General features: G+C 32.0%; 2 protein-coding genes and 1 pseudogene across 2 annotated transcripts; 1 reads left to right on the top strand and 2 right to left on the bottom strand.

Moving 5' to 3' along the window:
- On the top strand, positions 9253–12537 carry LOC104781350 (annotated as a pseudogene).
- LOC104781351 (uncharacterized protein C24H6.02c-like) lies at positions 12589–13256 on the bottom strand (the record flags this gene model as incomplete). Its single annotated transcript, XM_010506007.1, is given in 1 exon segment — positions 12589–13256. A coding segment is annotated over 1 exon segment (494 nt), but the record flags the coding sequence as incomplete, so codon positions are not given.
- LOC109132693 (uncharacterized protein C24H6.02c-like) lies at positions 13400–14071 on the bottom strand (the record flags this gene model as incomplete). Its single annotated transcript, XM_019244795.1, is given in 1 exon segment — positions 13400–14071. A coding segment is annotated over 1 exon segment (494 nt), but the record flags the coding sequence as incomplete, so codon positions are not given.

The raw sequence follows: 14090 nt of genomic DNA, 5'->3' as shown, positions 1-14090 counted from the left end.
TCTTACAAACTATTGATGACTCTATGCTTATAAGTTATTTTGCTCGAGAATCCTATGAAAAAAAACTGTATCAAAATTTGTATCCGAATGATTAAAACTTCTTAACCAAATCAAATTTCGTTTGTTTTTGGTCTGTAAATTTTTTGTTACAAAGATTAAAAGACCAAAGAATGATGTAACCAAATCTTAACCAAACTATTCTTTACTACTTGGAAAAAGCAGAGCTTACCAAAGACTTGATGCATCATGATGCTATATATAATGGAATATTCTATTTATGTGGTATAGTAAATGATGTTTGAGCCCAAATTTCGTAGAGAGAGTCGTTATCTGCAAAGAGTTTCAAGATGATGAGATGAATGACAGTCATTGTGGAAAATGTAATCGTTTTGTTTTCTATGCCGTTTACACATTAATTAGGGTATGCATACCACAGTCCAATGTTTTCCATACCAAAATATTGGTATGTATTGTCCGGTTTACACCATACTGTACAACCATTCAAAGCCTTAGTTGACCAAAAAAAGTATATATATTTAGGTGATAATTTATAAAGCATGCACTAATACTTATAAATGAAACTCCAAACATAACCAAAAATAATGAATTCAAACACAAACCCATCCTTTAGTAAATAGCTGGTTGACAAAGACAAACTACATGACCCAATCAAAACTCATTTCTAAAACTATTTTCGAGAAATTCAAGTTTTTTCGCATATGGGGGGGGGNCAATTAACTTTTTTTTTTTAAAATTACCATTAAAATAGAAAATTAAATTTGAGTAGAAAATAGACAAACTGTAGGCCCATTATTAATATGAAGCCCATTATAAACCGTTTCCAGCCTCCCCTATATATTATATGCGGGCGTTGATATTTTTTTGTTCGCTTCAATTATGGAACCCTATTCGATATCGAGATCCAACCTTTCGGAACGATTACGTCCGTGTTCCTCTCTCTCTCTCTGAAGCGTATCTGCTGTTTCTAGATTAAAAAAAGACCTTACTGCAATTTGCTTTCCCAATTTTGGATTTTCTCGTTTTAGGTTTTCTTAAGATACGACGAAATATCCTACGCGGGAGCAGGCTAGGGCTGTAACATCGGTGTTTTGGGACATCAATCTGTGTCCGGTTCCCTCTGGCTTTGATCCTAGTCGGGTCCGTCCGTGTATTAAACAGTATTTCGAGAATCGTGGTTACTCTCATCTTGTCACCATCACTGCTGTTGGCGTACTAGCAGACGTCCCCGCTCGCGTCCTTAGAAGTGTCTTTTCCAGTGGAATCTCTCTCATTAACGTCCCCTACGGTTCAGGTTCTTCAGACACTAGCGGGGTTGTTTGTGCGTTTGCCGAGAATAATCCACCTTCTGAAGCTAATATAATGGTCATATCCGATCCGAATATCTTCACTGGTGTTTCTGACTACCTAGGTTATACGGGACACCACCTTCTTGAGCCATGTCCCTATGAGTCTCTTCAAAGCCTTCTTGAGCAAGATTCAGGGGCACCTGATGAGGAAACAGTTGAATCTGCCTTGTGGGATTGCCTTGTCTGCCAGCGTGATCCTCCTAGCCATGTCTTTGAGGATCTCTTCACGCATCTCCGTGGTGAAGAACATGAAGAGTTACTTCAAAAACGGATCACACTTGATAACGGTGATGATGTAGACTTCGCTCCCCCAGCTGGTTCTCGACGGGATCCTTTCATGACGTGGGACTGGTGTCCTCTGTATTCAGGACCAAGGGTGGCAAAGCAGGAGGCTGTAACATTTGTCTTTTGGGACATCAATACGTATCCTGTTCCCTGTTGCTCTGATGTTCCTCTGGTTGCTCCGTGCATTAAACGGTTTTTGGTGGAGGAAGGATACTTTGGTCCTTGCTTCATCATTGCCGCTGGCCTGTTAACAGACGTCCCTGTTGACATCCTGAGGGCACTCTCTTCCTGTGGAATCACTCTCACCAATCTCCCCTACGGTTTTTCCTCAGACATTGTGCGTCTCCTTTTTGAGTTCATCCACACCCATGAAGTTCCAGCTAATTTTATGGTCATATCCGTTGCAAGAATCCACGAGGTTTATGATCGATACCTAAAATTGTGACAACCTTCTTCCGCCGTTTCCATATGCTTCTCTTCAAAGCTTTCTTCCGGCAGAGTCAGGGGGGGGCACTTGAGGAGTATACGTGCAGCAGTGAAACTGGGGAATCTTCCTACTGGTTTTGCTCACTTTGCTACCCTGCTCTTGCTTACAAAGGCTTTGATAATTTCGCCACGCATATCTCTAGTGCTCAACATCGATCCCAGTTGTTGGACCCGTTGCCTATAAGTGAGTGTGATGAGAAAAGCAAGAAAGGCTGTAACTTATGTCTTTTGGGACATCATCACGTGTCCGTTACCCCCTTCCTTTGATCCTCGTCTGGTCGGTCCGAGTATTAAAGACTTTTTGGAGAGAAGTGGCTACTCTGGTACTGTCAAGATCACTGCCGTGGGAGCACTAACAGACGTCCCTCATGACATCTTGAGAGGACTCTTTTACGGTGGAATCTCTCTTGAGAGCAACTCCGGTTGCAATACCATTGCGATTTGGCTTACTGAGTATGCTCTTGACAATCCATCTCCAGCTAATTTTATGGTCATATGTGATGGGGAAAAAATCGAGAGTAGTTTTCTGTTCCTAAGTATGGAGGGGAAATCCAACCTACTTCAATATGATTCCGTTGAAAGCTTTCTTCCGACAGTGTTTCTTGATGAGGAGGATAAGCGCAAGCGCAGTGAAAAGGGTGAATATGCCGGTTGTGTTTGCTCAGATTGCTGCCCTGGCGATGTTGAGGAAGACTTTGAAAAATTCTCCACGTATCTCTCTAGTAGGGCTCATAAACGGAGGATGTTGGACTTTTTGCCTTACAATGTTCGGTTTTCTCGTCAGGAGGATGCTTCCTACCATGGTGGCGATGATTCCAACATTGTAGGGAAAGTACAAGAAACGGAAGGCGTGAACAAGAAGAAGAACAAGATCACGAGGAACAAGAAGATGAAGAAGAACATGAACATGAAGAAGAAGAAGAAGAAGTCCCTTGGTGTTGGTTATTTTCTGAGGCCTACGGTATGTTGAATGGTTTGTTCTACCTCTAGCTACGATGTGCTTATTTGTCAAGTCTCGTTTTTATTATTATTAATAATTATACTTCTTAGGTTCACTATGTGTGTATTCGGCAAAAGATAGGTTAACTTGTACTATTTTTCGTACTGGTAACTATTATAAAAACAAAATGAACAATCTCGAATAGAATAAACAATTTTTAAGGAATTAAAAAAAAATCTGTAAAAAATGAATTAAATAGTAAATGGTAACCAAACAATAAAAATATCTTTTTAAATATACTAGGACTCAGACTTTCTGCGAGAAAGAAGTATTTTAGAAAAAAAATAATTTAAATTTAAAATTTAAAAATATACCTTATAAAATTATTTGAATTTAAAATTTAAAAATATACATTATTAAATTATTTGAATGTAATAGAATAGTTTTAATACAAAAACTGTTACTAAAAACACAATCATCAAAATGAAAACTTATAACAAAAAATATTATGTAGAATAAATGCAACTTTGCAAAACCTATTGTTTAAAGTATTATAAATATAAGATATTTTTATGAAGAATTATGGTAAAGAGCTACAACAAAAAAGATCATTATGACGAAGTGATCCTTACTGAGAATATTGAACTAATGGTTATAACGAGTAATGTAATTTTCTATTAAATAATTATAATTATAAATATATTTAATAAAGAGTGAAACAGTATCAATGGAAAAATAAAAATAAAATACACAACTTTTAAGAACAAAATAAAATAAATTTTCAATATTAAAATAATTTTTAACGAAAAGTGATGATAAATAGACATAACTGTAAATTCTATATTAAGTTTTATTAATTTTTTATATTACTATAATCATTTCTAAATTTTTTGTTAGATTATAGAATAAAATTGAATATTAGATATTAATATTCAAATTATTTAGATTTAACATAAAATGAAAAAATTGTTTCAACAACAATGATTTGTTAGTTATTGATGAAGAGACAAATATATAAAGAGTTCAAAATATATGACTATTTAAATAGACACACCTATTAGAACAAAAAATTGTGATGAAAAAATATGGATAAAATATAGTGAAAAGACACAACTCTACAATGAACAAATACAACTGTTTGAGTATTTTAAAAAGAACAAATAAAACCAACTTTTTTACAAAAAAGTACTACGAAAAGTTTCAACTGTTGTTCTTATTTATTCAGATTGTTATTATTATTTTTAAATATTAAAAAAAATTAACGGAAAGTTAAGATAAATAGACACAACTGTAAATTCAATATTAAATTGTATAAAATTTCTCTATTACTATAATCATTTCTAAAATTTTAGTTAGAATATATTCAATTATCTAGACTCAACATAAAATGGAAAAATTGTTTCAACGAACTTGTTAGTTAGTGATGAAGAGACAAATATAAAGAGAGTTAAAAAAACATGACTATTTAAATAGATACACCTATTAAAACGAAAAATTGTGATGAAAAAAGATAAATTAAATATAGTGAAAAGACACAACTCTACAATGAACAGATACAACCATTTGAATTTTAAAAAACAAATAAAAACATTTTTTTTACGAAAATATACTACGAAAAATTGTGCACTTGATTATTCCTACAAACTCATATAAACTGCTTTTAAATAGAAGACATCTTTATTACCATATTCAAAAGTCAAATCCAAAAGCTTATTATATAATCCATTTAACTCTTCGAAAAAGACTCTAGGTATAAAATTAACTAAAAGTTGTAAATTCGATTCATCATTCCAATAATCTTTTGTTAAATCAAGAATTGGAGGAATCTCTTTACTTTTAAAAGAATGAATGCTAGAGAATAATTTAGAGAGGTGTAAAAATCGTTGAGATTGAAATTTTATATTATTTGGTGTCATGGTAAAAAAATGAAAACAGTTCAAACAGACAAATATATAGATTTCAAAATATATGAATATTCGAATAGACAAAGCTCTACAATGAGCAGTTGCAACTTTACAAAAAAACCGTTACAATGAACAAATGCAACTTTTTGTTAAACACATAATTTAAATTTTCTACAGATTTTTTGGAAGATTATCCAAAAGGTACGATTGAAAAACACAACTTTTGGTGGCATTTATTCGGATTATTACCATATTGAAAAGTCAAATCCAAAAACTCACTATGTAATCCATCAGATTCTTGGAAAAACACTCTAGGTATTTTCATTAAACTTTTATATTTAAAATTAACTAAAAGATTTAAATTAGATTCATCATTCCAAAAATCTTTTGTTAAATCAACAATTAGAGGAATTTCTTGACTTTTAAAAGAATGAATGCTAGAAAATAATTTAGAAAAATGTATAATCCGTTGAGATTGAAATTTTAGTTGATTTTGTGTCATATCAAAAAAATGAAAACAGTTCAAACAAACAAATATATATATATTTCAAAAGATATGAATGTTCTAATCAACACAACTTTAAAGTGAACAGTTGTAACTTTTCATAAATAACCGTTTCAATGATCCATCACGACTTTTCAGAAAATATCCAAAAGGTACGATTGAAAAAACGCAACTGTTGGTCGCATTTATTCGGATTGTTATTATTATATAGTTTTGTGTCATGACAAAAAAAATGAAAACAGTTCAAACAGACAAATATATATAGATTTCAAAAGATACGAATGTTCCAATCAACACAACTTTACAGTGAACAGTTGTAATTTTTCATAAATAACCGTTTTAATGATCCATCACGACTTTTCAGAAATATCTAGAAGGTGCGCTTGAAAGAACGCAATTGTTGGTCGCATTTATTCAGATTGTTATTATTATATAAGTTAAATATTAAATAAATCAAATTCAATGATAATATTAATACTACTTCTAATGTATATACAATGAATTTTACATTTGTTTTTTTTTTAATTGTAAATTAAATTTTAGATATGTCATATTAAATATTAATATTTAATATTAACCTACAATTCAATTTTAAAGGTAATTTAAAATATTTTTAGTTTTTATTTATGATATAAACATGAGTCTCCTAAATTTATTTTACTATTCATATATGGTTTTCAAATAGCCTTAAGATTAGTTTAACATGAAATTCATATCAAAATTATTTTTTTCTGTTATTACATTATGAAAATATAAAATTATAATATTAAAAAATTGAATATTATTAATAAACTTATTTTTTATTTATTTTAAAATAAAAAAACGAATTTTAATATTTGTTTTTTTTTCTGTTCCATTTGTGCCTCATCAATTTTGGGGAGGAACACTTTTGTTCTATTATTCCTTATTTCTTTAAGAATGCAGAGGAATGTAAAGGAAAAAATTTTACTATCAAATAGTAAAAAAATTGTGGAATAAAGAGAAATATCACATTTTTCCTCATTCTTTTCCTAAAATGTGGTCACCAATTGAAGCCTAAGTATACTTGTTAAATGCACTATGTTCGTGTGAATGGAGATCGAACATAGTAACCCCGGTTTTGGATGATAAATTAAAAAGATTTATAAGATGGAAGAACTATCATCTTTGTAATGCCGACTTATATAGACAATAGTAAAAAAAACAATTATACAGATATAACTGTAGCAGTTTTATAAAATAAATCTCGGAGTTAGATTTATTTACAGTCATGCCATCATATTTGATGTTAAAGCCACTAATTTGTTATTCAAAATATTCACTAATGTATTTAATTCATGATTCTATTTAAAATTATAAAAAAAAACAATTAAAGGCAATATTTTTTTAAATTTTAAATTTGATTCTCCATTTATCTTTGTTTGCTTTTATTTTTTATATTTTGAATCATCATTTAATACATGAATTTATTAAAAAAAAACAATTTTTTTTGCATATACTATGACTCAAATTTTAAAAAACGGACATATATAACTCTATTAATATAAATGGTGTGTTGACCAAGTCACATTGGCTAAAATGTTTAGATAATAATTCAAAGTCTTATTATATATAAAATCAAAATAAATCTAAATCCGAATAAGCCGGAAGCTTCACTAAGAAGAATCCAAATTTAAAATTTTTATATGATTAGTTTGGTTTATAAAGTTGATTTTTGTTTTAATTCAACCCTATATAGTAGAACTAAAAATTGATATATCTAAAATTAATAGTGTTTCTAAAATTATGAATATTTAAACATATTAAAAGTTTAAAATAATACAGATGGGTTATATTGCATGACGGTTTGTATGATGGAACGGATTTGAATCGATATTACTATAAATTAAAGTATCATTAATCTAATACTTAAAACACGAGTTAAACCCTTATTTTACTATTTTTAACAATACTAATATAAGATATGTCGAATAAAATAATTTAATTAGGATTAGAATATGCAATCTTAAAAGTTATTAAATAAACTCCAATAAAATCAGTACATTTCAAAAATAAATCTAAATTTAAAAGTGAATATATATAAATTAAACACATTTATTTTGGAAATACAACATAGAAACAAGTTATATAATTTTTTAAAAAAATTAAATCATGATAATAAAACAAAGGAATTATTTCAAATTTTAAAACTTAGATAAATGACACTGTAAATCAAAATAGAATATATAAAAATTTCACGGTCATAATCTAGTAACATGTATAATAATAGAGAATTTATTAAAAATATTCTTTTTGGGATACCCTGTTTCAAAAATATCATCTTTTTTTTAACATTTTCATTTTTACTCTCTTTTAGATAATTTTAATGTGTTAAATTAATTTTTAGAATTTTTATTTTTAGGTTTGGGTTCTCATTGTACATTTAGTATATAGTTTTGAGGAGTTAGGGTTTAGTATTTGGAGTTTAGTATTTAGAATTTAGTTATTTTATTCATAGAAAAGGGGTATTTTTGAAAATGACAAACATGAAAGACTATTTTAAAAAAATGACTTAGAAAAAAGGGTATTTTTGAAAATCATTGTTATAGCATGTTGTTGAAAAAAATTGGTTTGCTTATTATCCTTTTGTTTTGTTGTAAAAGTGTAAATATCATGTCCCGAGCAACAAACAAACCATTAGGAATAAGATCATGCGGCCTTTTTTTGTTTACTTTTTTTATTACTATTATTAAAGTGATACTTTATCACGAATCAAATCTCAAAACATTTTTTTTTTTTTTGGTTTATTGATGTTAAACATTTCTAAGATCTAGTAACGACTAATCAATCAGACACTACAATACAACTTCATATAATCATACTAATAAAAGTTTCGGGATCGGTGTTCCGTGTTTGCATATGTCAAGCTTATCGCCTATTACACAGATAAACATGACCCATCATATATAGATCATAATGCACAAGTGTGAAGTAATCCCAAAACAACCAGTTACGTGATACATCTACTTGGCAAAATAATTGAAAACAACTATAATGAACAAAATCAGCATGTGAGGATGTAAGATATTTTTATATAGCTGGAAGCGGCGAATAAAAAGAGATTAAATGTGGGCATGTTCTTTTTTCTGTTTTTCATCAAATATGGACATGTTCTTGAGTTCTGGTGCCATTCTACCATAACAAACTTCCAAATTTTCACAAAAACAGATCCACACACCCATGTGGACGTGGTTCTACCCTCGCCAATAAGGTTTTTTTTTTTTTTTTAATGTTGTTCTAATAAAAAAACATTGCATACCTAAAATACGAATATCTGAGTCTTATATATATATATATATATAAGAAGCATTGTATTAAAATGAAGGAGACGGTTGATATAATTATTTGTGTGTATTTAAAGTTTATGAAGCTTTACTACTAATTTGTGTGTATGTATATCTCTTATTAATTATATAATTCTTAATATAATTAATTATCTCTAGTGACAAAGAAATAAACTTTATTGTTAAAAATAAAAATAATAGCCTAGCCAACTTATTTATTATTGATTATTACAAGAAACAAGTTAATTGGAAGGAAATGTTGAAAAAAAAAATATTTATTACCACTTTGAACTATTAATATTTAGAATGATATAAGAATTTATTTTTTCTTAATATATCATTATTTCTCATACTCATAAAAGGATAATGCGTCGATTTTAGATATTGTACTATATAGTAGTTACAAACTTGACCTAACCATGGTTAAACTCTTGATATATATGAATGACTCACGTTTCAACGGCTCTTTACTCCTCTAGTTGTCCTCGACAAAGTTTTTCGTTTTGTCCTTTCACTCCCTTAGACTCCTACTTTGTGAATCCATTTTTTTGTTTTGTTTGTTTCTTGTGTGTAATTTAATTAAAGATTCTCTGAAACCTTAATAGCATCCATAAATTGGATAAGGATTGTGTGAGAATGAATCACTCAACTTCTGATCAGAGCCTCTACCTTGAGAGCGAAGAAGGAGACGACGAGAGAAAGAACTTGTCTGACCATGAAGACGATGATGGAAGTCTTTCTGATTCTTCTCATGACGCTTACAATCAAAAGCATCATGATCATCACTCTAAAGCTAGCCCATACTCAACCGCATGGCCAAAGAGTTATAGGTATATACATATTATTATTCTTTAAATTTGTTACACTTTTGATTTTGTCATCTTCACCAATTTTATGAAAACTCATGTTAAATGTTTCAGGCAGTCGATTAATCTGTATGGAAGTCTACCATCACCCAATTTGGGTTTTCTGGCTAATTCTTCAATGTCGAGATTAGGAAGCTCTTTCTTGTCTTCCACCATGACAAGAAGACATACTCCAGAAACATTACCTTGTACTGTTACAAAACCTCTGCTAGTAGATGAGGAAGCACCAAAGCATAAACGTAGCTCTCATTTCCTGCTTCCGTCCAAACCATCATCCATGGTGTCTCATGAAATGGCAATCGCCAAAGATAGCTCGTTTGGACAGGCTGTTCTTAATGGTGAGTTTCATCACTATACTCAATTATGCTTTAAAATTTTTATTTTATTCTAAAGTGATAACTTGTAGTTATATACTAATTAAATAAGAGATCTAACATTAACATTTGCCCGGGATGATTCAAAAAGTGATCCACTACTTACAGACAATACAAACAAAACTTGTGAATGGTGGACAAAAAACAATCTGACTAGTTTGCTCTGTTCTCACTGACACTAAACCTTAATTAGTTAAAATTCTCTGAGTGAGGACATACATGTGTGTGCAGGAGTGAATGTTTTATGTGGGGTTGGAATATTGTCAACACCATATGCTGTGAAGGAAGGAGGATGGTTAGGACTTTTCATTCTCTTTGCATTTGGTATCCTCTGTTTTTACACCGGTTTGCTTCTGCGTTACTGCCTTGACAGCCACCCTGACATCCAGACCTATCCCGATATTGGCCATGCTGCTTTTGGTTCCTTCGGTCGCATCCTTGTCTCAGTAAGTAGCTGATGAAACTCATCATTTACATAATAAACTTTTCAGGTTTATTATTTTTAGATATCAGTAATGTCATGCTTTCTAATTTCCTCTTTTTTTTTGGCTTTGGTTGCAGATAATACTTTCCGGAGCTATATGTAAGTACAACTTGCAATATCTCCAATAGTTTGCTTTATATTTGATAAATACAGACAAAATACAAATTTGTTATTGTTTAACTAGAATGAATCTCTAGTCAAAACATGGGACCACATGGTAGAGTAGACATTAGACAACACCTTTGGCCAGGGTCCATATATCTTGTTTCCCTCTCTCTTGTTTCATTGATGGAGCATTTGGTTTTTCTTTTCTTTTTTTATATAAGTTGAAAAATCATTAACCACACTGCAAATACGACAGAAAATTCCACAATTGCTTTGTCTTCTTAGATGAATTCTGAATGTTCTTTTATATAAAGTTAGTTGCACAAAGTTTGATATATATGTTTTATGTGCATGCAGGCTATGAGTGTTGAATACATCATTTTGGAAAGTGATAATCTTTCATCTATGTTTCCAAATGCCAGTCTAAGTATTGGAGGGTTCCATTTAGATGCACCTCATCTATTTGCTCTGCTTACCACCCTAGCTGTTCTCCCAACCGTTTGGCTTCGAGATCTCAGCATGCTAAGTTACATTTCAGGTATAAAACATCAAATTTAATAGTTATCTTTTGAGGATTCATTTTTTGATGTACAAACCTTATAATGATTTCTATACTTAATCTTGCAGTTGGAGGGGTGATTGCATCAGTGTTGGTGGTTTTGTGCTTGTTTTGGATTGGTTTGGTTGATGATGTTGGGATTCACAGCAAAGGAACTCCTTTAAACCTTGCAACATTACCGGTTTCTGTAGGACTATATGGTTACTGCTACTCAGGACATGGTGTTTTCCCTAATATTTATACCTCTATGGCCAAACCCTCTCAGTTTCCTGCTGTTCTCTTGACATGGTAATCTTATAACACATTAGAATTCTATATATGTAACAAAAGTCTTACATTGTTTCTTGAAGTTTTGTATTTGGTATTTTTTCGCAGTTTTGGAATTTGTACTCTGATGTATGCGGGTGTAGCTGTTATGGGATATAGCATGTTTGGAGAATTAACAGAATCACAATTTACTCTTAACATGCCTCAAGATTTGGTTGCATCTAAGATTGCTTTATGGACTACAGTAAGTTTTTTCTTTTCATATTTCCTCTGCTTATTTCTGGTTAGACTTTATGGATCATCTAATACATTTCTCATGCTTTTTTGCAGGTAGTTAATCCATTTACCAAATATCCTTTCTCAAGAAATATTCAGAAACTTTTCACTTATTTCCTCTGTAGTTTTTTCATTAGCTTATATGCTTAAAACTGTAAAAATTATGTGGCCTTAACGGAAAGAAAGCACATATGCTTTGACAATATCTCCAGTTGCTATGAGCCTTGAGGAGTTAATACCATCAAACCATGGGAAGTCACGTTTCAACGCAATCGCCATTAGAAGTGCATTAGTCTTCTCTACTTTGCTCGTTGGTCTTGCGATTCCCTTCTTCGGTAAGGAAAATATGTTTCACTTCTTTTGCAATTATAGATTCGTTTAATAGTGATATGAGACACTCAAAAAATTTGCAGGCCTTGTGATGTCATTGATTGGATCTTTCTTGACAATGCTCATTGTAAGTTACATATTGTTTCATCCTTTTCTGGTTATGCTAAGCAAATCCATATTTTGCAATTTCATATAAGCCTGACAATTTTTCTGGACACAGACGCTGATATTACCACCTGCTTGTTTCTTGAGCATCGTAAGGAGTAAAGTAACCCCTACTCAGGTATGGCCTGCTCACTTTTTGGTAGCCAAACCAAAAATCAGATTTCTTCATACTGAAATCGCAATAACGTCCTGTGGTGTATTTGTAGATGATGGTCTGCATCTTAATTATGATAGTAGGAGCAGTATGTTCAGCAATTGGCACATATTCAGCTCTAGCAAAGATCATTGAGAAGTTGAACACCTAAAACTGATCAACCCTGAGATTTTTAATCATTTTGTCTTTCTTGAGATTTTTGTTCGTGTCCTAAAAATCAATAGAAACTCTCAATTTATATGAAACATTCCAAACACATAACAGGATAACGTCTTCTGCATTTGAACATACCAAACAGTGAACTACCAGAATAGATAATACTACTGGAACATAATTTTGAAGGTCCATTCCATAATACTTAATTAGCAAAAAGCAAACAAGAGCTCTCTCTCTCTATTCGGTGGACATGTTTCCGCCAGCTAAATCTTCAGGTGTTAAGTTAAGAGAATCCATTGATCCTCTCTTGAATTCTTCCCCACGAGAAGCAAGAAAGTCCTCCACGCTTCCTGGTTCCCCAAACCAACCACGACGGTCTGCAATCAAATGTAGATTATCACAACCTCCACATCGTACCACCACAACACCTTTCTCATATGATTCTCGGCTCGCCATCTTCATAGATCTTGTTTCACAGACCTTGCAAGTAAAGACCATCATGAAGTCATGCCTCGGGTTAATTTTCAACTGGGACTTGTACTTCACCATCAGGTCCTCAGAGGCTGTCGGAACTTTGGCCGACTCAGTAGCAGAGTTTGAGGAGTTGCAAACATTGGTTACTGAAGCTTCGTTAGCACCACGGGTTACACAGAATTGTCTCTGTAGTAATCTTCCATATCCATTATTCCTGCTGAAGAGTGAGTTTGATAGCGACAACTGCTCTGTTGAGACTATATTTTCATGAAAAAATAACAGAGAAAGATCAATAAAAGTTAACAGTAGTTGTAGTTGCACGCAGCTAAAACAGTCAATACCATAACAGGCCATNTTTTAATCATTTTGTCTTTCTTGAGATTTTTGTTCGTGTCCTAAAAATCAATAGAAACTCTCAATTTATATGAAACATTCCAAACACATAACAGGATAACGTCTTCTGCATTTGAACATACCAAACAGTGAACTACCAGAATAGATAATACTACTGGAACATAATTTTGAAGGTCCATTCCATAATACTTAATTAGCAAAAAGCAAACAAGAGCTCTCTCTCTCTATTCGGTGGACATGTTTCCGCCAGCTAAATCTTCAGGTGTTAAGTTAAGAGAATCCATTGATCCTCTCTTGAATTCTTCCCCACGAGAAGCAAGAAAGTCCTCCACGCTTCCTGGTTCCCCAAACCAACCACGACGGTCTGCAATCAAATGTAGATTATCACAACCTCCACATCGTACCACCACAACACCTTTCTCATATGATTCTCGGCTCGCCATCTTCATAGATCTTGTTTCACAGACCTTGCAAGTAAAGACCATCATGAAGTCATGCCTCGGGTTAATTTTCAACTGGGACTTGTACTTCACCATCAGGTCCTCAGAGGCTGTCGGAACTTTGGCCGACTCAGTAGCAGAGTTTGAGGAGTTGCAAACATTGGTTACTGAAGCTTCGTTAGCACCACGGGTTACACAGAATTGTCTCTGTAGTAATCTTCCATATCCATTATTCCTGCTGAAGAGTGAGTTTGATAGCGACAACTGCTCTGTTGAGACTATATTTTCATGAAAAAA

Source organism: Camelina sativa, chromosome 4 (assembly GCF_000633955.1).
Source record: "Camelina sativa cultivar DH55 chromosome 4, Cs, whole genome shotgun sequence".
In the NCBI taxonomy this organism is placed as follows: Eukaryota; Viridiplantae; Streptophyta; class Magnoliopsida; order Brassicales; family Brassicaceae; genus Camelina; species Camelina sativa.
The sequence above is the reverse complement of the archived record's forward strand: the minus strand, read 5'-3'. Positions and strand labels throughout refer to the sequence as shown.